The sequence below is a fragment of the Microcebus murinus genome, chromosome 3, assembly GCF_040939455.1.
Source record: "Microcebus murinus isolate Inina chromosome 3, M.murinus_Inina_mat1.0, whole genome shotgun sequence".
NCBI classification, from domain to species: domain Eukaryota; kingdom Metazoa; phylum Chordata; class Mammalia; order Primates; family Cheirogaleidae; genus Microcebus; species Microcebus murinus.
In genome coordinates, this window is record NC_134106.1 from 45,269,505 (window position 1) to 45,295,355 (window position 25,851).

At 34.5% G+C, this 25,851-nt stretch overlaps 2 protein-coding genes across 4 annotated transcripts in view; one reads left to right on the plus strand and one right to left on the minus strand.

Moving 5' to 3' along the window:
• RPS27A (ribosomal protein S27a) overlaps positions 1-25,851 on the plus strand; it is a 488,879-nt gene that overhangs the window by 250,557 nt on the left and 212,471 nt on the right. The window lies entirely within an intron of this gene.
• RTN4 (reticulon 4) overlaps positions 1-25,851 on the minus strand; it is an 80,868-nt gene that overhangs the window by 4,344 nt on the left and 50,673 nt on the right. For all 3 annotated transcript variants that reach the window (XM_012777819.2, XM_012777820.2, XM_012777821.2), the window contains 2 exons: positions 10,155-10,362; positions 5,923-6,061 (listed from right to left, as the gene is read on the minus strand). In XM_012777819.2, the coding sequence (XP_012633273.2) occupies positions 5,923-6,061; positions 10,155-10,362 (347 nt within the window). The remainder of the gene's footprint in view (positions 1-5,922; positions 6,062-10,154; positions 10,363-25,851) is intronic.

Genomic DNA, 25,851 nt, shown 5'->3' on the forward strand with positions numbered 1-25,851 from the left:
AGCCCTGTTCTCAGCAACTGCTATGGAACTTCTGGCAGAAAGGATGGTTCCAGTTAGCAAGCCCTTTCCCTCTCACATAGTTTTACGTACTCCTATTGCAGAAGCTAAATATAACTTCTACACTTGAGCAAGTTTACTACAGAGCAAGAGAGCTATTTTCATCCATCACTGTCCACAAATCTAAAGGGAAAAGAATTGACCTTCCACATTTTAGAAGAAACTGCTTTAGCAATAAAGATACCCTTCACATGGCAAACTCCAGATAGGGGCACACACGCAAGCTAAAAATAAGTCCTAATTTGGTCATTAGTCACTGACACGGCCTCACTCCAAATCCACAAGGAGAAGCCCAAGACTTCACACCTGGGCCATCCAGGGGGCTCAAATGTCATCTGACTCTTTGAGGATACTCTTCCTAAAAGCCAGGCTATCCAGAGGTGACTATGCTTTATATGCATTAGGTCATTTAAATCTCATAATAACCCCCAAAAGTTAAATTTTGTTATTATCCCCATAGAAGGGTCAACCAAGACATAGGAAGATTACAGTGATGTCAGGTTTGTCTGACTACAGAACCTATAAAACCACCTAGACAGTAACCATTATTAATGGGAATCCATCACAAATGTGCATGTTATAACAAGGCTAACAAGGCAGGAAAAAAGGGCAATAAACACCACTTTTTCATGTCTTCAATGTGCATAAAAAGTAAAAAATAAAAACACCCTTTTAAAGAAGTAAACAGGCAGCTCTCATTTTACACCTACAAATTCCATAACAAATACTTTGCAATATTATAGACAATACTTATTAACTGTGGAAGTCAAAGCTCATCTCTCCTTTGGGTAGTAATGAGACTGAAGGAAAGAGACCCAAAATATAATGAAGACTTAACAAATATTTACTGAAAAAGGGCAAGGGCCATGTCTTGTCTTTCTTCCAGAGTAATAATAGAATTAAATTGAACCATGTATCACACACCTGATTAAAGAGCTCTGCAGATTTGTGTCTCAATTGGGGGGAGGAGGACATCGTAAAGGAAAACAGAGGGAGAGCGCTTAGCAAATTTCAGAAATTACTTTGGCAATTCTGACAATTTCCAAACTTTTCTACATTCTAAAACTCTGAAAATTATTTGCCCTTTTATGACACCTTCAGAATCATTCAGCCTATTTCCCTTCTAATATTTCTATAAGCCTAAGAAACCTGAAAGGAAACTGTCAAAATGTATATGTTAATAGCTGCCTAGGAGCCTGAGGGCGAGATTTAATGTTCTTCTGGGTCAGCTATTTCTGGAGCTCGGGCCTGTTTTTCACTCACTTTCAGAGTGAAAGATTTTAAGATTGTATTCTGAAACATCATAGTTGCCTATTTAGGGAACTATAGCAAGAAATTTTCTTCCAATTTTGGTTTTTCAGTTAAAGTCACAGAACTAGTGTCATACAGAATCTAGTCTTTATTGTCCAAAGCCATATTACAGAAAAATACGAACCTTTGCTGGTCTTAGTTCCTACCTAGAAAGTAAAATTATTAGATAACATTTTGGGATTTGGGGTTTCAAAAGACAAGAACCCTCTAATAAGGCTCAGAAGCTTATTCAATTAGCCCTAAAGCTGAGTCCAGTAGGGCAGCAGTTTCCAACCTTTTTGCACCAGGGACCAGTTACATGCAAGATAATTTTTCCATGGACGCCAGAGGGTGGGTGGGTGGCAGAGCTCAGGTGATGATGCGAGGGATGGGGAGGGGAGCAGCTGTAAGTTTCATGGAAGACAATTTTTCCATGAGGGTGGAGAAGAGGTTGCAGTCTGGTCCCACAGCAGCAGGGACTGTCATATGCTTTTCTTTTATAACTGGGGGTAGGGATTATGGCCCAGGGTTTACAGCTTCATGCTACAACTTTTTAAAACAGCGATTTTGCCCATACTATTTGACTACGAAATGGATTGTTGCATTATCTGTGGATCCTTAAAATCTTTTCTAGGACTTAGAAGTTTATAGTTGATTGCAAAGGAGCAAAATAAATAAAATAACTACACAAAAATTTAAAAGGAGAAATCTCCAGAACATGTCTCATTTTTATTTGCCCAAGTCAATCACCAGGCAGTGATATCCACTGTTTCACATCAGGGCTTTTACAACAGGACTCATAAGCCTTGGAGTTTGGTTATTTCTTTGTAAGAACAGGCTCTTCTCTCACTGCCCAAAAAAAGGTAAAAAGCAAGAAGAAAAGCTTCACATGCTAGTAAGAGTGGCTCTAAAATTTTCAATTTCTGAGAAAGAAGGTTTCAAACAGAAACAGTGATAATTGTGATTCAGAATCTAGAACTGTAGATAATATAAATTTGAAGGCACCAAACAGATCCTATATTTATGAAGACAGTGAGTTTTAGAGAAACCTCTGTCAAGTTTTTATTTAAAAGTTATTATTTTATATAAGCTACAGAGCTTGATACAATGTCTATTTTTCTAAATGACAAAAATTAAAAATGAGAATAATTTCAACTGCATTATCTTGAAATTAGGATGGTTTCCATTTGCCTAGCTATGAGTCATATAAAATCAAAGTAATTCCAATAAAAAGCTTGCTCCTATAAAACTTTTAAAACTCAGTGTTATATAAACAAGATCACAAATTCATCTATCAACTGAAGACAATGGGGCTACTTATAAGCAAACTTTCCCCAGATTTAAACTCTGCATATGAGGGAGTAAAATAAATCAGTCGAAAAAGGATAAATGAACTTTTCCTTTATGTTGAAAAGTAAAAAAAAAAAAAGGGGGGGGGATTGAAAAAACCATTTTTTGCTTGCTTTAGGGTGAGAAAATATGACTTCTCCTACTCGTTGCTGTGACTAATGGCAAAAAGTAATACAGAATACACTATCAGAGCAAAAATTTTCATACATAGCCAAGACTGTTTTCTTTTTATTAGCTTCCCTTTTCAATAGAGACATTTTAAGGAGTATTTTGTATTTATGTAGTACCCTTATAGTCAGTGGAAACAGATGGAATCTGTACTACTCACAATAACATTTAAAAAGGGTCTAATTTAATTACCTTTTCATGGTGCAGAATCACAAGGTTTACCAAGAAAGCCCATGTATATTACTAGAGTGTGCATCTGAATTACCAAGGGCTTCATACGCATCACCTTGGCATGGGGAGACACTTTTTGCCTTCTTGAGATCTAAATGCCAGGTTCACTTTATATGCTAACATGATGAAGCAAACTGTTATTCATTTGGAGCCCTAATGAATCACAATCTGGGGAAGTCACCAAGCAGCTTTCCTTGAGCTCTAGGATTGCCCCCAAAAATACTATTCAGGGAAACCAATCAAATATGTTTTCTTATTTTATTTTTTTCTTTTGGTGGTGGTGGTGGAGGGGGGGTTAGCAAACTATAATTCTAATGTAAGTCTTTTTTTCCAATATTAATAAACAAAGGATGTTTAAATAATATTTTAAAACATCATAAAACCAGTGTTCCAGAAAGGAAATCTATCTCATTCTGTGTTACTTTGTTATTTTCAAATTAGCAAAGTCACTTAACAAAAGAATTTATTAAGTTCAGTTTCTCTCATTTGTGCTAGCTTCCTCAAATATAATCGCTTTTTTCAAAGATAATTTTCCACAGAAATTAAAACATGAGATTTAACAGCAAAGAAATTACTTCTCACATAATTTAGTCATAAAATTTCCTCATATTCTATTTATAAATACCTGTGCAAAGCAGATTTCTCACTCCTCTTACCTTTGACAAATATTAATAATTGTACACCTACATAATTTTCTACACATAGGACTGTATGGATGACATAAGTTTAATCAAACATTTTCTTTTGATTAAAGGCAATTGGAAACTTTACACTCAAATGTATAAAAACTGGAATGTAATGAACATTCCCAGATCACTGTTTTATTTTGTTCTTAAAGAACTTTCTTCAAGAGGGACTTTTCTCCCAATAAAAATGTTAAATTATAGACATATAGCTGCCTTCTCTATCACCGTGTGCAGACGGTAACTTTTGGTTTACACTGACTATCTCTCCTTTATCAATCTCACAATGCTTCTGTTTGAAGTCACCTCTCTCCCTTAACAATTTTTTTTTTTTTTTTTTTTTGAGACAGAGAGTTTCACTTTGTTGCCCAGGCTAGAATGAGTGCCATGGCGTCAGCCTAGCTCACAGCAATCTCAAACTCCTGGGCTCAAGCAATCCTACTGCCTCAGCCTCCCGAGTAGCTGGGACTACAGGGATGTGCCACCATGCCCGGCTAATTTTTTCTATATATATTAGTTGGCCAATTAATTTCTTTCTATTTATAGTAGAGATGGGGTCTCACTCTTGCTCAGGCTGGTTTCGAACTCCTGACCTGGAGCAATCTGCCCGCCTCGGCTTCCCAGAGTGCTAGGATTACAGGCGTGAGCCACTGCACCCGGCCACCCTTAACAATCTTTGACTGCTAAATTCCGAGGGCCCTTTGCTGTTTACAGCTCTTTATCACTATAGTGTTTCTTCTCAATTAATTCCTACCTACAAACCTTCCATCTTAAATCGTACCAGTATCTCCATCTCATTGACTTTTCACATATGTTCTAGCCCAGCAGTCAAGCTACATATAACAGATATCACTTCAATGAACAGCAAAGAGTTTCTTCTAGGCCATATGTACTAGGTTCTACTTCATTTACTCCAAAATATTGTTATTTGATATCTCTTAAAACTAATTAAACATGCCAAACATAACACCGATCTATTTGTAGACTGACCTCAGATCATTTCAAAGCATTAATAAAGAGTAAGCCACTAAATGCAACCACTCTATACAAAAGAGTTAAGTGATAAACAAAAAAAGTAAATTATTTAACTTTGACGTTATTAGTAACTTAGGTTCCAAGATTTAAAATAAGAGAATGAATGACACAGCTAAAATTAATGTGTCATCTACTGGCTCATAAAGGCTAAAACATTTGTTTAAAAACAGCATTTTAAGTACTTAAGCCAGTTCAGAATTTGGTTTTCTGAGTCTAAAGTCCCAACATCTTACTTTTATGATATCCTTTGTTTGCATGATAAACTGCAAACTAGAACATTCCTCTTAAAAAAGAAAAAAAATTTTTCCCACCCTGTCCCCGGAAAAGAAAAATTATGATAATTACCACCATACTACATTTTTACCCAGGCTTAGATTGGAAACAAGTCTCTCTGACTTAAGCAGAGTGTCACAGACAATAGCACACAAAACATAAATGGCCAGGTGCTATGTAAAGGAAAAGCACTACACAGTTCCAGGGGCTCAAATTACGTGACTATGGTTTAGCACTTGTTTTGAAGTCAGTCAGAACTTTGGAAGAGTTTATTTGCAAGGTGAAAAACTCTAATAGCTGCTTATTTAGCAAGATCCAAAAAATAAAAATTTCCAATGATTACCAATAATTAAAGTGTTTCAGAATACTAAATCTTTTCCAAAATAAACCCTGCAAAAAAGAGTTTAAGATATGAAATAGCTTACATGTGTATATATATGAATCACATACAAATTAAAAAACTAAAAGTGCTTGACTCTAAAAATCAAGAAATCACATCTAGTATTAAAATGCATTCGATAATCTTTATTCTTACAGTCAAAATCTCTTTTAATTTCTTCTCACTTCAAATCTTTGATTTCCAAAAGTATGAATTTATAATTTATTTTCCTTTAAAAAGAAATAGCACATTCCTCCTTATTTGCACATTAAAAAGAAATAGCACATTATCCTTATTTGATTGGATTCTGAATTTGAGAATACAAGTTTACAGCAATGTGATTTAATTACATCTTTATTATTTACTTGAATATAGAAAAATAGAATTTTACATTCTTCTTAACTCTTGTTATTAAATCCTGGGTATGTAAAAAAATGAAAATCAAAATAAACTTACCTTCAGAGAATCAACTAAATCATCAACTAAAAAGAGGCGCCTGAGTTCTTTTATCGTGCAGTTCACGTGACCAAGAGCAGAATTACTGTATTTCTGAACCAACTCCTCAGATATAGCAACGTCAGATTCCAAATATGCCCTAGAAAACAAAACACATCATAACTGTCACTGATTGGAATGTCAATCAGCAATTATATATCTATAAAAGATTAATATTCTACTATAAAAGCCTATTGTTTCCAAAAAGCAAAACATAAAAATTCACCAAGTAAGGGGTATTTCATTGATACACACTGTCAGCTGACTAGATAGAAAAAGCATACACTTTGAAGCCAGACTGGTCTCACCTTGAAATCTTAAGCTCTGCCATTTACTTGGTTAGGTAACTGTGCAAAGTTACTTAGTCTTCCCTCTAAACCTCAGTTTCCTCATTTATAAGACAAAGATTATCATGAGGATTCCACGAGTAAAGCGCTGAACACAATTGGGCATAAAGAAGCACTCAATAAATGGCAATTATCATTATGGATTTGGTTTTTTCTTTAGATTGACAGTATGTTGTGTCATCAAGTTTTCCTAATAGAGATCTTATTTATTTCTAAATAAACTCTTTCAAACTATCCTTTAGGGGAAACTGTCCCATTTCAAGCATTAGAATGTAAAGTGGCTGCCAAAAGTAGAGTGGCAATTCCAGCAACACATAATAGTTACTGTCCATCTAGATGACTTATTCTATGCTGAGATGGCTAGAATTGTTATATTTAAAAAGACAACTGTGATGGGGGTCAGGGGAAGGTCAAGTCCATAGAAATGCAAGACACTGTTTCATCAGTTATTGCTTCAGAGGAGCCATTTTATTTTGGCAGAGTAGAACCAACTCAGAAGTGCTAAGTGTTCTCTCATATCTGTTGGAAGTAGTCCCCTCCATCACCTTCCCATGTCTGCAGACATCAGTTACTTACAACACTGGAAGTAACAGTCCTCTTAGACAACTCCTTGTCCCATAGTTTTACCTCTGCAATATGCCCCAGTATATCTCCTTGTTTTATTCACAGTGCCGTCACTCTATTTTAAGTGTTCAGCATTTACAAACTGGAATACTCTATCAGTCACCAAACCAGTCTGATCTGTTGACATCCTAATCCATTCTGTCAGCCAATGCCAGATTAGTCTTATTTGAACTATCCCAGATGCTGCTATCTAGGCTGAGCTCATGCAGGAGTTAGAAGACCTGCTACTACCTAGCTATATAACTCTGAGAAAGGAATTTAACTTCTTAGGGTCAGGGTTCCAACTCTGTAAATTAGAAAAACAGATCCTTCTAAACCCCTCTAGGCTCAAACATTGTGATTCTATGATTCCAACTTTTCGACCAGAGACCTCACCTAAATCTTTCCAACCTTATTTCCCACTACTTTCTAAGATTCAGTCAGAAATGAGTTATTCACTAAACATTTTTAAACTTTAATGCCTTTGTTCTTTATGCTGTTTCCCCAATCCACAATGCTCTCCTCTGACCTCTGGCTATAGCTTATCTAGCCAGTTAGCCCCATCTCAAAATCACACCCATACACGAAGCCTCATCTGATACTCTCCTTCCATAAGACCCTAATGTAATCTCTCACTCTGCATACATCTAACAATGCTTTTCTTCTGTATTATTCTTAAAGGATTTATCGGATCCATGTCTGACATACAGACATGTATATATTTGTATATTTTTCTTATTAGAGTATAAACTGTTAAGGACCAGGAATGGTCTAACACACCATTAGACAACTGTTAATAATTAATAAAAAAACAAGTTATAAATATCAAGTTACAAATACTCAAAGATTCACATCAACCTTTAAACTAGCAATAATTTATTTATGCAGCTTTGAGGAATACAGAAAAGTGGCTGATATAACTGTGGATGGTTTTTCTGCTTCTTTGTACTGCTGCTGCTGGTTCTTGCTAAAGACAAGATGCCTGACCATAAGGCACAAAGATAGTATTTTCCATCAATGACATCCGGTGGATAATTACATTAATTCAACTGGCATTCATGAGATACTAATGCAATGCCAGCACTGTTTATCACTCTTTTCCAATGACCACAGGTATTAGATATGAACTATGATATTATATTCACTAGTGTGACTTAGGGAACCAGGAAAAATTGTCCAACTAGCTCTTCTTTAAAACCAAGTGATGTATAAAATCCATACTGTACAAATTTAGAAGGTTTTGGCTTGACAACATTTTTATGTATTTCAATATAACTACTTAAAAATATTTCTTTATGATTTGTACATGACGTGCCCCTGCCATTTTGAAGCTGCATTTTGAAGTCACTGAATTCCAAGTTTTCCCACTCTGTAAAATGGTGTATCTGATAGAGTTATAATGAAAATTAAATATGTACATAAAAGGCCAGATAATATAGGAGCCATTCAATAAATGTTGGTCTCTCCTCCAAACTCACAAAACATCTTAATTCATTGATTAGAGAAAGCTAGAGAAAAACAAAACACCAGTCTTTACAATATGCAAAATAATTTAGGAGGTCTCTTCTTTTAAACTTTATAAATCAAGTTAGGTTTTCCCATTAATATCAATTGGATAATGTTTTAGGCAGGTACATACTCATATGCCCAAACAGATACACGCCTTGCCCAAAAGAGTTTTTAAATGCTTGCAATGTATTTGAAGAAAAAGGATGCCATATACAAAACAATGAGAAAGCATTCCAAAGCCTCAGTTAGTACAATAGACAAGGAATTCCCAGATCATTTTGGGCCAGTGTTAAGGAATTCTTCTTCAGAGCTGGGTCTTGAATCAAACACAGTACCAAGTTCAAGTATGATTAGGGCATCTGGGGAGCTATGCAAGACAGCATGAAAATGGGCACAAACCCTAGATAGGGTCACTAAGTGACAAGACAAAGATATGTGGACTTCATCCTATAGTGTACAAAGACCCTCTATGCTTCAAAATATGGTAAAAGTGGTACGTTAGAAAAATTAATCTGACAATGTTTCTAAGAGTTGAAGTAATCTGACGTAACCAGAAGTCAATCTGGTAACAAGTGGAATCCAACCAGGGATCTGTAAACTTGTCTGCAAAGGGCCAGATAATAAGTATTTTAGGATTTGAAGTCCCTATAGTTTCTGTCAAGGTGAACTCTGCTATTATAGTATGAAACCAGCTAAATGAATGAGCACGGCTGTGTTCCAATAAAACTTTATTTACAAAAGCAGGCAGCAGACTGGACTTGGCCATAGCTATAGTTTACAGACTCCTATCCAGACTGAGGGAGAAGTGGGAAACAATAAAATTTAGTGGTTTACTTTATGTGAAATGAAAACCAACATAACATCAAAACAGAAGCCTGAAAACAAGGATGACTGTGGTGTTACTGACAGAAGTTAACAAGTTTGGGGGAAAGAGTTCATTTAAAAACACGGTGAGTTAGTAGTTGTCAGGGGCTTGGTGGGGAGTAACTGTTAAGTATGAAGTCTGTTTCTGGTGTGATGAAAATGGTGATATTTACATAACTCTGTGAGCATACTAAAAACCAATGAATTTTATAGTATGTAAATTGTATCTCAATAAAAATGAGTGGGGGAAAAACATGCCAAGTATGAGGTATACCTCAATAGTAATTAGGTATGTAATGCTAGAGTATATCTGTCAAAATAAGAGTAAAAAATGATAGTTCAGAGATAAAAAGATGCTGATATAAAGCTCTCCAAGTAATATTAAAAAAGTAATGCATAGAGAAAGAAAGAAAAGACACAGCCATGAAGGAAAAGCATAAGAGAAAAACATAAGCATACTACTGGAAAGAAAGATATGAAATATCAGGCACATGCTACCACACAGCATAAAAAGTAGGCAATAAAAAAATATAACCCTCACAATCTTAATCACGTTAAAAAAATACAACTCCCATTAAAGTAGATAACCAGTACCTACTTCTAATAAATAAATATTCCAAACAAGTAATAGAGTTAGGCTAATGATATGTAATAAACAGTCTTTTCCATCGTAAGTCTTTAAAATGAATTCCAGGAAATCTCAAAAGCAGATGTTTTTGGTATAGCTTTTAGCAAATATATACTATATAATTATCTTTAAGTAGGAAAAAAAAATGTATGCCTGTTACTCTACAGATAATAAAATGAAGTCTCAATACTAATCCTGTTTACATTGTTGCCACTGTGCGCCTTGTTTTCCAGACATCTCACCTGAATGGGTGGCCTTCATCTGATTTCTGGATAGCTTGGATCACACCCTTATATATCCTAAAGCTGATAGTCACAGAGAGCAGGGCCAAGGCAATGTAGGCCGTTACACTCACAATGCTGAATACTGTCAATGAAAGCAGGAGGAATAAGCTGGCACCAAACACCACTCCAGTCTTCTTAATATCTCTCCAGTAGAGGAGGTCAACAACTAAAAATTGAAAAAGAAGAAATCTTAAATTAGAACATTATTCTATCCGTTTGGACTTGACATATTTGGATTTGCCCCATCTACAAAATTAAAAGGCTACTAAGTAAAAACCAAACCTAAAATGTTAAAGAAACTTTATAAACTACATATTAAACCCATTTTAAATTGTGCATTAGTATAATACCTGCATCTATTTTTATATTTTACCATAAAATGTTTTTCATTCAAACCTATTTCCTACATGATCAAATTATTCTGGCTATCCACAATGATTACATGTCTCTAGCTTGACAGACTTCTAACCCAAAATAAGAGGTTACTTAAAATCATGCAGAAGGTTTTCATCTTTATACAATGCATGATATATATTCAAATAATAAATATATTTAAATAATATAAAAATATTAACACACACTCACTAAAATGAAATACAAAGCAAAAGACAGAGGAAATATCCTTCATATTACCTGAAAAGCTACTTCCTTCTAAGAGTAGATAAATATAATGCCATAAAAACTTAGAGGTCAAAGAAAAAAGAAAAACTAAATGTTATACGGTTACGTAACACTTATTAATAGTAAGGAGTCAAACAAAACCCAACTTAGCAAGTGTTCTTGGCCTATGGTCATAAGGCCACCGTGGGGATCAAATAACCATAGGCCTATGGTCTCAAGATCAGGTTATGCTCAACCCATGCAGCACTCTGATGTGTGCCAAAGGGCTCTTGAATTCGTCCCGCTCTGGATTGTGAACAATTGGAAGGGAAAGAATTTCATAGTAATATTGATATAGTCTTCATAAGACAAATTTTATTTTATTTTTTTTGGCCTGCGAGCTGTAGTTTGACATAAGACAAATTTTAAATACTTCTTAATTTTCAATGTAAAGGAGTTGACATCAAAGAAAAATCACATTCTTAGAGGGTGCTTTGGTTTTGATCTCCAGGTCCCCTATGGTATATATATATATATATATATGACTTTCCTTTATTGTGAGGGAAAATTCTATGGGGGAAAGCTACATACATGAAATGTAAACTGTTAAATATTATTGTAAAGCCCTTAATTTCTGTTAGTAAATACCATCAAGTACTGACTGAGATAGTTTAAATGCCCATCACCTTGTCTAGCACATAGCAGTGATTCAAGAAATACTTATTCCATTCTCCTAAACATGATTTGGTTTGAATGTTATTAATTTAACATCCTAGCTATAATTTAGCTTTGTTTACAAACTCTGATTTCAACTATTTATTCAAGTCTTCCCCAACCTGTTTGCTATATCCTTGCCTAAAATACCTAAATCAATTCAGTTCTATTTAACTAGTTTCTATTGTACTATGTATCACACTAGCACGAGGACTGACCAGAACTTGAAACAGTATATCTATGTTGTCAAAATGACATTATGAGTAATGTCATATTAAATAAAGAGATAAGAGCAATGCTAATAGTTTTCTGACAATCAATAAACACTGAGCTGATACTGTTCAAGAAACTCAATCTAGTAAAGTTATAAAACCTGAAAATGCAGAAACAGATTTTTCTTTAAGGCCCTGTCCAACTCTAAAATACAGCAATTCTAGGAAAGATAATAAGACATGTAAAAATAAGTCAATGAAGGTATAAAATAAATATTGCACTGTCATGAGAACTTAGGAAAGGGAAAAATGGTTAGAAATTTTAAAAGATTTTATGAAGTACTGTAAATGGAAACTGACTTGGGTCTTGAAGAATACATTGTAGAAAACCTAAAGGTCAAGCTTAATTAAAAGTCTCTTTCTGCTACCAATGGTTCGAATAACTAATGTCATTAAGAGGGTAGGGGAAGCGATGATAAAAATAGCCTGTGAAAAGGTAATCTTTCCTGTGAGGTGCCAGCTACGTCCAATAATAGTTTTAAATAGACAAATTATGAATTTAGGCCCTGGCTTCAATTTCTTCATCTATAACATATATAGAGAAATAGCAATAATCAAAGGGTACAAAGTCTGAGATAGACAGGAGGAAAAGAAAAGGTTTTGAGATTTATTATACCCCAGGTTGACTATAGTCAATAATAATACATTATATATTTCAAAAAAACTAAGAGTAAATTTCAAGTCTCTTCATAAAAAATGATAGGTAGTTGAGGTGGACATGTTGATTAGCTTGATTTAATCATGACACATTGTATATGTGCAGCAAAACATCACATTGTACCCCATAAGTATATACAACTATGATTTGTCAATTTAAAAAAGTAGGAATACCAGCCTGAGCAAGAGCGAGACCCCGTCTCTACTATAAATAGAAAGAAATTAATTGGCCAACTGATATATATATATATATATATATAAAAAATTAGCCGGGCATAGTGGCGCATGCCTGTAGTCCCAGCTACTCGGGAGGCTGAGGCAGAAGGATCACTCGAGCCCAGGAGTTTGAGGTTGCTGTGAGCTAGGCTGACGCCACGGCACTCACTCTAGCCTGGACAACAAAGCGAGACTCTGTCTCAAAAAAAAAAAAAAAGTAGGAATGATCTCATTGAGATGTCATTGAATAATAAGATTTTTCATTACAAGATAAATTAATAATATAAAGCACCAAATTTAGTAATTAGCATGTAGGCATTTCTTCATAAATGCCAGGGCTGTTATTTGTTATTATTACTAATACCACAATTACTATCACCTTTCTTATTCAAGTATTTATATGGTAAATATATAAAGAAGAAAATTTCAACAATGATTAAGTTAATAAACTATATTGCTATGTTGCATTGTAAAAATGTTACTTTATAAACCACATGAAAAGGGATCTCAAAGCTTATCTAAGTTTTCTAAGTATTATAGGGTAAATAAAAGTTAATAGCTTAGGCCTGTGATCCTAGTACTCTGGGAGGCCGAGGAGGGTGGATCGCTCAAGGTCAGGAGTTCAAAACCAGCCTGACCAAGAGTGAGACCCTGTCTCTACTAAAAATGGAAAGAAATTAATTGGCCAACTAAAAACATATAGAAAAAATTCGCTGGGCATGGTGGTGCATGCCTGTAGTCCCAGCTACCTGGGAGGCTGAGGCAGGAGGATTGCCTGAGCCCAGGAGTTTGAGGTTGCTGTGAGCTAGGCTGACGCTACGGCACTCTAGTCATGGCAACAGAGTGAGATTCTGTCTCAAAAAAAAAAAAAAAGTTAATAGCTTAAAAGAATTAGTAGGTAAGGTATACCTTAAATCTATTTTTTATATGAAAAATGCTCTTTTATAAAAAAAGTATCTGAATCTCAAAGTGTTCAAAAACATTTAACTTCAATCAAAATCACTATTGGTGATAAGTTAAAATAAATGCAGATGTATTCATTATCCATTACCAGCATCAAAAACTACTCAACAAAACCTGAATATGAAATCAGTGACTTTACACTTGAGAGGTATGTACTACACAACATAAATTAATACCTAATCAAATACCTAATGTAATAGAGCTATTGTCCAAACAGGTTTTACGATTAGATAAGAATTATAATCAGTTTGTAATTTCTATATAAATGAACATGGTAGAAGAAAATATCAGGACTGGAATTCAGGAGACCTACATCCAAGTATGTATTAGCTCTGCAAGTGTTTAACTTTGGATGAGACTCCAACTTCTTTGGAATTCAGTTTCATCATCAATAAAAGGCATTAGTCACCTAATTTGTTTTTTCCTTTCAGAAGCTAACATGACCCATAGTTAGTACCAAGATACACATCAGTCCTGCATTCAAATTCCCTATCATTGGATGAGGTTTCACTACTGCTATGCCAAATATAATTGTAAAATATTTCCTTCCTTTTTAAATCTAGATGTTTTGGGGAAGAAGAGGCTTAAATATTTTTATTCATACCACTCTTTTGAATTGAACCTTCAAACTTTAGAAAAACAATAAATTCAAATCCCCTCAATTTTTCAAGCAGTTTTAAACTCTATCATTAATTATGGCAACTGTATGAGAGAGGCTTAAAAAGTTTGAAAAGCTCCACACTTAAGCTTGACAGATGTTTTAGAAAGGTTTTCTAGGTTGCTGATCTACATTCTCTAATCTCCACACCTCCTTTTATTCCCTAGGTTAATATTTACTGGGCACTTAAATTATGCCAAATACTGTTTATAGCCTATACAACATTACCTCTTTCAACTATTAAAACTAAATGAGAGGCAGGCTTTTAGACAAGTGAGACCCAACTCCTACATCACTGGACTCAGGTCACATAATTACTAAGTTGGCAGAACATGGATTTGAACACAGGCTTCCTATTGATAAAACTCATTATTCTCCATTGTACGATGCTATATTGAAGGCTCGGCTGATTATATAAGATTCTTCAAAATGTTACACATTTGCATGCATAATGAATAGGCGAAGTGTAGGCAGATAATTATTACACATGCAATGAATCAAAAAGAGAGTCTAAGTGAAATTAACAATATAGGTTAATTAATAAGAGACACACAAATTTTTTTTTTTTTTTTTTTTTTTTTTTGAGACAGAGTCTCACTTTTGTTGCCCAGGCTAGAGTGAGTGCCGTGGCGTCAGCCTAGCTCACAGCAACCTCAAACTCCTGGGCTCAAGCGATCCTCCTGCCTCAGCCTCCCAAGTAGCTGGGACTACAGGAATGCGCCACCATGCCCGGCTAATTTTTTGTATATATATTTTTAGTTGGTCAATTAATTTCTTTCTATTTTTGGTAGAGACGGGGTCTCGCTCAGGATGGTTTCGAACTCTCAACCTCGAGCAATCCGCCCGCCTCGGCCTCCCAGAGTGCTAGGATTACAGGCGTGAGCCACCGCGCCCGGCCGAGACACACAAATTTTAATGTGAATACTTTACCTGTAGTTAGACCCAAAAAGGAGAAAAGAGCTTTACTCCAATATTATCTGAATTATAATCAGAAAAAATTTACCCTGTTCTGTTTCTATTCAATACCACTAAAGAATCTTATGAATGTCATTTTTCCCAGTAGGCTTTCCTATTGGAAAAAGGATGCACTGTCTACTAGCTTAATAAATATTTAGATCCAGTTGACACTTAAAATTCTAACAGTATATATCAGAGCTGATAATTTTAATGTTTTAGGTTGAAAGAAGTCAGTTTCCTCAAAGTTGATGATACTGGAATAGTCATGTATAAGGTTCAACAGTACTCAGTGATCACAGCCTAAAATAAACCACATGAAAGCACAGTAAACCCTAACCTACTACTTCTTTTCCTCCTGTCAAATGGTTCCTAGGAATAAGGTCTTTTTAATAAATACGATAGGCTGGGCATGGTGGCTCACACCTGTAATCCTAGCACTCTGGGAAGCCAAGGTGGGAGGATCACTTGAGCTCAGGAGTTGGAGACCAGCCAAAGCAAGAATGAGACCACGTTTCTACTAAAAATAGAAAAAGTAGCTGGGCTTGGTGGTGTGCACTTGTAGTTCCAGCTACTCGGAAGGCCAAGACAGGAGGATCACTTGAGTCCAGGAGTTTGAGGTTGCTGTGAGCTAGGCTGATGTCACAGCATTCCAGCCTAGGCAAGAATGAGACTCTATCTCAAAAAATAAAAAATAAAATAAATGGAAAAGCTCTGAAAGTTACATATGCAAGCCCACACATATTGCATGGAAATATGTAAAAAGGTACGTGAGAGTAGCTCAAAGCAGATACCACAACAGACATGTTGAAACAAGCCCTAGGGATGCTGTGGTGGAGCCATGAGACTCAAAGGGCACTGGAGGGGAAAAAGGGGGAAGAATAGCCACAGCCAAAGAAGGTAAGGCAAGTAGGCATTGATAGTCACACATAAGGCAAAATGAGTATGTCTTGGAATAGAAAAGTCTGAGAGGCAATCTATACTGCTACTGAAGTCACTATGCCAAAGTATAGGAAGATTTCAATCTTTTTCTATAAAGGAGTTTAACAGATTGTTAGTGAAGCTGTAAGAATGAAAAATATTAGTTTCTAGCAAACAAGGTTGCTATCTTACTTGACATTTGCCAGTAGTATTTCTAGTCTCTTGCAGATTCCTTAGATTGTAGTAAAAAAAAATGTTTTGGCAGAATAACTTTACAACCAAGAACATTGATTCCCAATAGGGGGAAGGAGTCATAAAACTTTAATAAAACCCCTTATATTCAAATACTATTGTTTCTAATGGTCATCAAGAGATTATAATCTCGTTAATTTAGATGTTTTTTTCAATCCAAATTACCAAAATCAGGCAATCACAAGAAAACTACAGATCAATATTCCTTATTAATACAGATGCAGTAATCCTCAACAAAATACTAGCAAACTGGATCCAGCAACATATAAAAAGGATTATACACCATGGCCAAGCGGGATTTATCCCAGGAATGCAAGATTGGTTCAACGTATGAAAATTAACCAACATAGTACACCATCTTAATAGAATAAGGACAAAAACTACATGATCATCACAATAGACACAGAAAAAACCTCTAACAAAATCTAATACCATTTCATGATAAAACACTTGACAAAGTAGAAACAGCAGGGAACATCCTCTACCTGATAAAGGACATCTCCAAAAATCTGTAGCTAACATCATACTTAATGACAAAAGACTGAAATCTTTCCCCCTAAGACCAGCAACAAGATAAGTATATTCACTCTTGACACTTCTGATCCAACATTATCCTGGAGATAATGACACAAGAAAAAGAAATACAGGGCATCCAGGTTGAAAAGGAAGAATTAAACTATTTGCAGATAACATGATCTTATACACTAAGTCCTCACTTAACATTGTGCATAGGTTCTTGGAAACTGTAACTTTAAATAAAACAATATATAATGAAACCAATTTTACCATAGGCTGATTGATATAAACAAGAGTTAAGTTCCTATGGCATATTTCTGGTCACAAAAACATCACCCAACTTCTAAAGACACCAAACACTTCCCTGCTCTTAAACAGTGAAATAAATGTGAGCTATACATACATTTTAGAAAAATTAATAAAAACAAAATAATCATTCACCCATTTTTGATGAATCAGTGAGGGCAGTCATAGTGGTAGTAATGGTTAAATCAAAGAATAAACATTTGCAAAGCAAAAATTCTAAGGAGCACCTCCTATCACCACACAGTTCAAAAACAAGCAGTAACAAATATGGCAGCTTGCAGAACGCTTTTGTAGTACATGGTTTATTGTCATGCATTTGTATGATTATCATATACTTTAAGAATTTTTATTTTACAATAATTTGTATTAATTCATTCGTTCATTCATTATTTTCCATCCTGCTTATTACCTTTCAGGTTCATGGCAGCCTAAGCCTATTCAGGCAGCTCAGGGCACAAGGCAAGAACCAATCCTGGATAGGATGCCATTCATTCCATCAAAGGGCATGCTCACACATACACGGCACACACACTTATACTGGGACACTGACACAAGCCATTGAACCTAACATTTTTGGGATGTGAGAAGAAACCAGAGTATCCAGTGAAGACCCACACAGACATGGGGAGAACATGCAAACTCCACAAAAGACAGTGGCCCCAACTGGGAATCGATTTTTTTTCTCATCATTATACCTAAACAACACTCAATGAAACAATGTTATTCAAACACCTGCTGTATATAGAAAATCCTAAGGAATCCACAAAAAAGCTACTAGAACTAACAACACTTGTTTATTAATAAACAAGTTAGCAAGGTTGCAGAATACAAGATCAATATATAAAAATGAAATGTATTTCTATACACTAGCAATGAACAAACTGAAAATGAATTAAGAAAATAATTCCATTTACAAAACATAAAAAAGAATACTTAGAAACAAAGATATAAGAAGTACAAGATATACAAACTGTAAACTAGAACACTGTTAAAAGAAATTAAAGACAACTTAAATAAATGGAAAGACATCCCGTGTTCATGGACTGGAAGACATTGTTAAGATGGCAAAACTCCTCAAATTGACCTGCAGTGCAAGCCCAAGCCGTATCAAAATCCTAGCTGTCTTTTAGCAAGAATTATTGAGCCAATTGTAAAATTCATATACAAAGACAAGGGATCCAAAAATAGCCAAAACCACCTTGAAAAAGAACAAAGTTGGAAGACTCACACTTCCCTATTTCAAAGCTTCCTACAAAAATACAGTCATCGAGACAGTGAAGTAGTTGCGCAAGGACAGATATATCAGTAGAATAAAACTGACAATCCAGAAAAAAACCTTGTATTTATTGTCAACTGATTTTGACAAGGGCGCCAAGATAATCCCATGGGGAAGAAGAGTCTTTTCAACACATGGTACAAGGACAACTGGATACCCAAGTGCAAAAGAATAAAGCTGGGCCTCTCTACTCATGCCATATAAAAAAAATTAACTCAAAATGGGTCAAAGAGTTAAAGGTAAGAGCTTAAACTATAAAACTCTTCTAGGAAAAATAGGTGTCAATCTTCACAACTTTAGATTAGGCAATAGTTTCTTCGCTATGACACCAAAAGCACAAACAACAAAAGAAAAGCAGATAAACTGGACCACATTAAAATTTAAGAACTTTACTGCTTCAAAAGATACCATTCAAGAAAGTAAAAAGAATGGGAGAAAATTTGCAAATCAAATATCTGATAAGGGACTTGTATTTAGAATATATAAAAAACCTTTACAACTCAACAGTAAAGATAAATAACCCAATTAAAAATGAGCAAAGGATTTGAACTGATATTTCTCCAAAGATATACAAATGGCCAATAAACACATGAAAAGATGTTCAACATCATTTAGTCATTATGGAAACGCAAACTAAAACCACAGTAAGATACCACTCACACACTAGGATGGCTATAATAAAAAAGATGGACAATAACAAGTGTTGACAAGTGGCAAAGACTGGGAATCCTCGAAAGTTGCTGGCAGGAATGTAAAATTCAGCCACTGTGAAAAACAGTTCCTCCAAAAGTTAAACACAGACTTACCTTATGACCCAGAAAATCTATTCCTAGGAATTTCTATCCAAGAAACAAGAAAACCTATGTCCACACAGAAACTTGTACATAAATGTTCTTAGCAACATTATTCATGATAGCTAAAAAGGAGAGAATCCAAATGTCTACCAGTAGAAATGATAAACAAAATACAGCATATCCATAATGGAATATAATTGAGCCATAAAAAGAAATGAAGTACAGTAGCCCCTCCCTCCCCTATTTGCAGTCTCTGTTTCCATGGTTTCAGTTTCATGTGGTCAACCACAGTTCAAAAATAGTTGAGTACAGTACAATAAGATTATTTTGAGAGAGACTACATTCACATAACTAACTTTATTATAATATATTGTTTTAAATGTTGTTTTATTATTTATGCAGTTAATCTTTTACTGTGCCTAATTTACAAATTAAACTTTTTCATAGACATGTGGGAATAAACAATATATATACAGGGTTTGGTACTAACTGGTTTCAGGCACCCACTGGGGATCTTGGACGGGACTACTTTATTGATACACGTTATGACATAAAAGAACCTTAAAAACATATGCTAAGGGAAAGAAACCAGTCACAAAAGGCCATATATTGTATAATCATGTAAAAATGTCTAGAATATGCAATTCTATAGAGAGACAGAAAATAGATCAGTGGTTTCCAGGGCCTAGGACAAAGAGTAATGATAGGGAGTGACTGCTAATGGGTATGGGGATTTTTAGGGAGTGATGAAAATGTTCTAGAAATAGATAATGGTGATGGCTGCAATATATTTTATAAATATACCAAAACTCAATGAAGTGTACATTTAATTTAAAGATAGCTTTAATATGTTTCTCTGCTATACTGTAAACTCCAAAAGGGAATGTTTATCTTACTACCTACTACCTCCCTCAAAACAACTAAACTTTAAATAAATATTACTGTTTGACTGATTAGAAGGAATGCATATTTTATGACAGTTTAAGTCACACACTAATTCTAATTAATTTATTCAAAAATGTTTCCATGCTTTGGACTTAACGTTTTATTTGCACTTTTTTCAGATGTCTACATTTATTAATTAACAAATAAGAACACTTTCGGATAATTTATAAAACAACAAACATTGTTAAACAGGCTTGTCTGCCCTTACTAGACCTTGAAAGACCAATGGATGCCTTTCATCTTTATGAAAGATGAAATGATTGCCTGCATCATTAATGTTTGCAGCACTGTCTGAATAGTGGCCAGATTATTCCAAGGAATAGTAACATTTTAATTAATTTTCAAATTAAAATAAAGGATACCTTTAAATAAGAACTACCAGATCACTAAAATGTTAATTTTGGATTCCTCTATAATTACTTTATTAGTTCTCTGTTTATGAGTGAAGAGTTTAGTGGCTTTTTATTTTTGAGAAAGTAAAATTAAGACAAAGGGCTTGTATTAATCACTTTTTTCTAAATTATGCGTGTTTGTTAAAATATAAGTATTATTATACAAAGAAAGCTTACCTATTCATGGTTCCTCCAGACTCCTATATTACAGAATAAAGTGTTAGTCATGCAAGGTAACCCTACTGTGGCCTCAACTTTGCTCTTACATAAAATGTTTGTGAAACAGCCTTTCAAAGATCTGAGAGTAACAGTGCCTTTCCTCTTATAATTGTAGGGAATGCTTAGGAATTCCTAAAATTAACACTGATATTTTAACAAACTCTTGTAATTCAGAAAAAGTGATTCATTCACTGCAGTCCTTGCCGACTTTTGTTTTCAAAATAAAAATGTAAAAAACTCTTTATTTCGATTGTGTTTTTTATACAGTGCACACAGCAACAGCATCTTTATTGAACTAAACTTTAATTCAACATAACTCAGTACACTATAATCTTTTCTTTAAAATAAAACTTCTGGCCCAATGAAAAGTAAGGAGAGTTGCTCACATTTGGTAATCACAAACTGTCATCTGCCATAGCTAAAGATAGTGACAGCCTGCATGCTTTACATACAGAAGTCATCCACAAAGCAATCAACCTCAAAATTAATCTAAGCTCGAAAGTATCCATTACTGTTTAACTTTACCATTCAGCCTCACTCATCACCAAAATATCTTGTCAGATAAAACAATCTAGATCAACCCCAGTGCAAAATTGCAAATCTTAATAATATAGAATTTTCATAGGTTAATGTTATAAGTGATTTTGGAGAACTGCTAAAGAAGATTGATAGTCTCCAACAGGCACTTCAAAACAGAGTATCTGGCCTCAAAAATTAAGAGGAGCCCCTAGTTAAGTAAATAAAACCCTTAAACATTTTTGTAAAGGAACATTACATGAGATTCACTGTGAAATATTACCATAAAGTGAAAGATGCCATTTTGTACTACTATACAATTTTGTGGCAAAAATTACATTCCCCAAAAGCTGATTCACCCTCTACTTATTCTAAGAACTTATGCATAGTCATGATTATAAAACCAAATTTTGTTGGGAATAAACTAAAATAAACTTATTATCATAACTGTTAGTTTTATATTTCAAGATAAAGTCTTTTTTTTATTTGTAGCATAGTCAAATATCAAGCAGAAATTAAAGTCTCAATCAAATCTTTCCCCCTGTTATTTACTAAGAAATTTGGGTTCATTTCATTAAGTCATCTTTTTCCCTATAAGTATCTTCAAGTAGAAAATGGTTCAATATGTTGTAGAAGGCAAAAACCATCTATGGCTGTTGCCTTCTAAGGATAATACAAATTAAGACAGAGAGGTTCAGCAATCACCACACATGCCTCATTTACAAATTAATTAAATTCACCAATTTACTTCATTAGTTCATGTAGTTTTCAATACTTCTTTTAATCCCACAATCTACTTCCAGCTTTATTAGGAGAAAACAAAACCAAAAAAAAGAGCAGAAAATAATTCTAACTTCCCACCTTTCAATTTTTCTAGACCATAATGATTTTTCCATTCACAGAAGGGAAATAAATATCTTCCCTTTAAGTATATTGTACATACATATTTCAAGTCAATGATTTTTCCTGCCTGCCTCAACTTTAACAATCTTTAGTTGTAACAGACATAAAATTAAGAACTCTTCCTATGACAAGTCTACATTTCTGATACATTTTTATTAGCCTGTAATTATTTATTTTAAATTACTAGAATTGATCAAGACCTACCCAAATGGAAACCTAAGATTAGAAAATAAATTTATCCAACAAATGTATTGTTTAAATTTTACTTTGTTGGCATCCAGCATTAAAACAAATAGGCAACAAACCTTAGAAATATGAAATCACTGCTCAAAATCCTCTTTTCTACTAATCAAAACTAGATGGAAAACATTCTGTCCCATAAGTCTAGAAACCTGAAAAGCTTAATACCCTGAGGGGGGAGGGGTGGGTTCAAAGCAAATTACTAGTTCAAAAAACAGGATCAACTTCACTAATTAAGTAAACCAGTTTTATTTCTATAACCCTATATGCATATTGTGCATACAGTATAAATGATCACTAAATAAATGGATAACAGTATATATAATAAGGTACAGTATTCACATCATGTGTCAGAATAATCTATTCAAAACTATTTTAGATTATTTAGATGGAAAAAATAAATGAGTGTATACAACAAAGAGCAGTTATAATTCCTCACATTCTAGGGAAAAGTAGAATTTTACTAAGTCTGGGAGTAAAAATTTCTAAAGCTATCTCAATGCTCAACTCTTATCAACAGATTTGCAGGGATATCATTAATATTTAATCATTTTTGGTCCATAAGTTGCTTTGAATTCCTTAAGTAAATACTGTTTAGAATAAATAAGATAGTGGTGATATAGCATTCGAGGAAAGACAACACAGTAATATTTTAATGTCTATCATCATACCTCACACAAATGCGTATGTGGTAGTTGAATCGAAAAACTCTGCAAGTCATGAAGACTTTAAAAAATATATATGTATACACATATACCCAGTAATATAAGTCAGCCTTATCCATGATAAAGCAGAGAAATCAATAGAAAATTCAGGCTCACAACACTGCTCCAAGGATGCAAAGAAAAGCACTGGCTAAATTTAACAACATCATTTGGCCCAGATTCTAGCCAGAGATGGGATCAAGTGAATATGACTGGCCCTCTGTATCTATGGTGGGGACTGGGGTTGGGAAGTGGGGTAGATGTTGGAACCAATCCACTGTGGATACTGAGACCACTGTATATAAAAGGGGAATCCAGGGGACACCCAGAGAATAGACTTAAAAATTCTATTCACTACTTAAATATTCTTCTGGCATTCAAGCATGTAATCCAATCCTTAAGGATGAGGAGAAATTATTCTCCTGGCCCAGGGAATTCCCACCTCGACTAAACAACTAACCAGATGTAACCTTCTTTCATAACTAGTGTGATACACTACTGCCTTTTTTTTTTTTTATTGATTGATAATTACAGAGTGAGAACTATACAAAAGAAATATATACCATGTTCAATAAGATGTCACAGCTAGACAATGCATAAATAAATATCACACCATGGGTTATTTTAGCTTTTACATTTTTCAATCTTTGGTTGTTCAAGTACAAATAAAAATTGTTAAATAAAGGCCTCATGCCACTAGCTGAGTAGTCCTGACAAATAATTTAATCTCCTTAGTTTTCTTGGTTTCCTTATCAGTAAAATGAGAAAGTTGTCATAAATGACTAATAGAATGCCCAGTCTGCCGGTATAATCTAAAAATCCTGAAGTTATAAAAGTTCCTTAAATTACTTACTTGATCTTTGAAAAGGGGGGGAAGGTAGGGAATTCCATTTCTAATTTCTCCCACTTGAAAACACATTAAAAAAACTTATAAAAACATATGTATATCAGAGTCAGAAGTAAATATGGGTGAACATTAAAGCTCTCAGCCTCTCCCTTTATTGAGAAGCTAGGGAGAGCCAACGAGGACACCCAGTTAATGAAGCTACCACTGTTTTCTGCCTTCAAAAAATTTACAGGCTGGAAATAGAGCCAAGACATAGATGTATAAATAACTCTAATAGAGTTTGTACAAAGCTAAAACCAAGAGATGGAAGTTCTGAGGAACACTGGATTACCTCTACCTGGGAGGATTAGTGAATATATCAGAGAAAATTTGGCCTTTGATAAGTACTACTTGGGCAAAATGAAATGGAAAGAAAGGGCATTCTAGATAAAGAGAAAAACATGAGCAAAGGCAAAGACAAGACATGTTTACAGAACGAGTCCTTCAATATGGCTGGAGAAAGGGAGTAATGGGAGATGAGATTATAAAGGTTGGGACTAGGCCATGGAATACCTTTTAAAAGTCCATGGTAGACTATATAAACTTAATTTGAAAAGTAAAGTAAAACCCCTTAAGTGCCATGATTAGAGCTGTACTTTAGGAAGATTAATTTTAATTTGGCTGTGACACATGAGATTTAGTAGAAAGACCAGTTAGGATTCCTGGCAAAGAATTAGGAGTACACACACTTGGGTAAATAAAGAAAATAGGCTATTTCCAACATTGCTCTCATTACTCAACCACACAAGACTATAAACCACATATAGGAGAAAACATGTGCACATTACTCTTTCTTAATACAAACCTGGTTCTTATCAAGTAATTTAACTAGTTAATACTGACAAAATAGCTATCTTAGAGTTAAAACTATCAGAAATGCATTATATACTATTGCATTAGCCACAGTTCCATGACACTCCAATGCATTATTCAAAATTATTACTTCTACAATCTTTCTAGAAAGCAGTTTTGTAACATGCACCAAATCACTGGATTATTACCACAATCTAGCAATTTGGAAATAATCGTGGATAAGAACAAAGATTTAAATTCAATTATATTCATTTTAGCATTGTTTTTACAGGTTGATTATTCCCTATCTGAAATCCTTGGAACCAGAAGTGTTTCAAATTTCAGATTCTTTTGGATTTTAAAATTTGTATATGCATAATGGGAGATATCTTGGGGATGGAACCTAAGTATAAAAATGAAAGTTATTTATTTGTTTCATCTACACCTTATACACATAGCCTGAAAGTAATTTTGCACAATTTTTGTTTTTTCTTTGACACAGGGTCTCACTCTGTCTCCTAGGCTAGAGTGCAGTGGCACCATCATAGCTCACCGCAACTTCAAATTCTTAGGCTCAAGTTATCCTCCTGCTTCAGCCTCTAGAGTAGCTGGGACTACAGGTGCACAACACCATGTCCAATTAATTTTTCAATTTTTTACAGAGACAGTATCTCACTCTTGCTCGGGCTGGTTTCCAACTCATGGCCTCAAGTGATCTTCCTGCCTCAGCCTCCCAAAGTGCTAGGATTATAGGCTTGAGCTACTGTACCTAGCCTTGTATAACATTATTTAATGATTTTTTTTGTAAAAAACAAAATTTGTGGTCAGTACTTATGTGTAGGATTTTCCACTATGACACCATGTAGGGTAGTCAAAGAGTTTCAAATTTGGGAACATTCTGGGGTTTAGATTTTCAGGTTAGGGTTACTCAACCTTTATTTACAAAACTTTAGGAATAA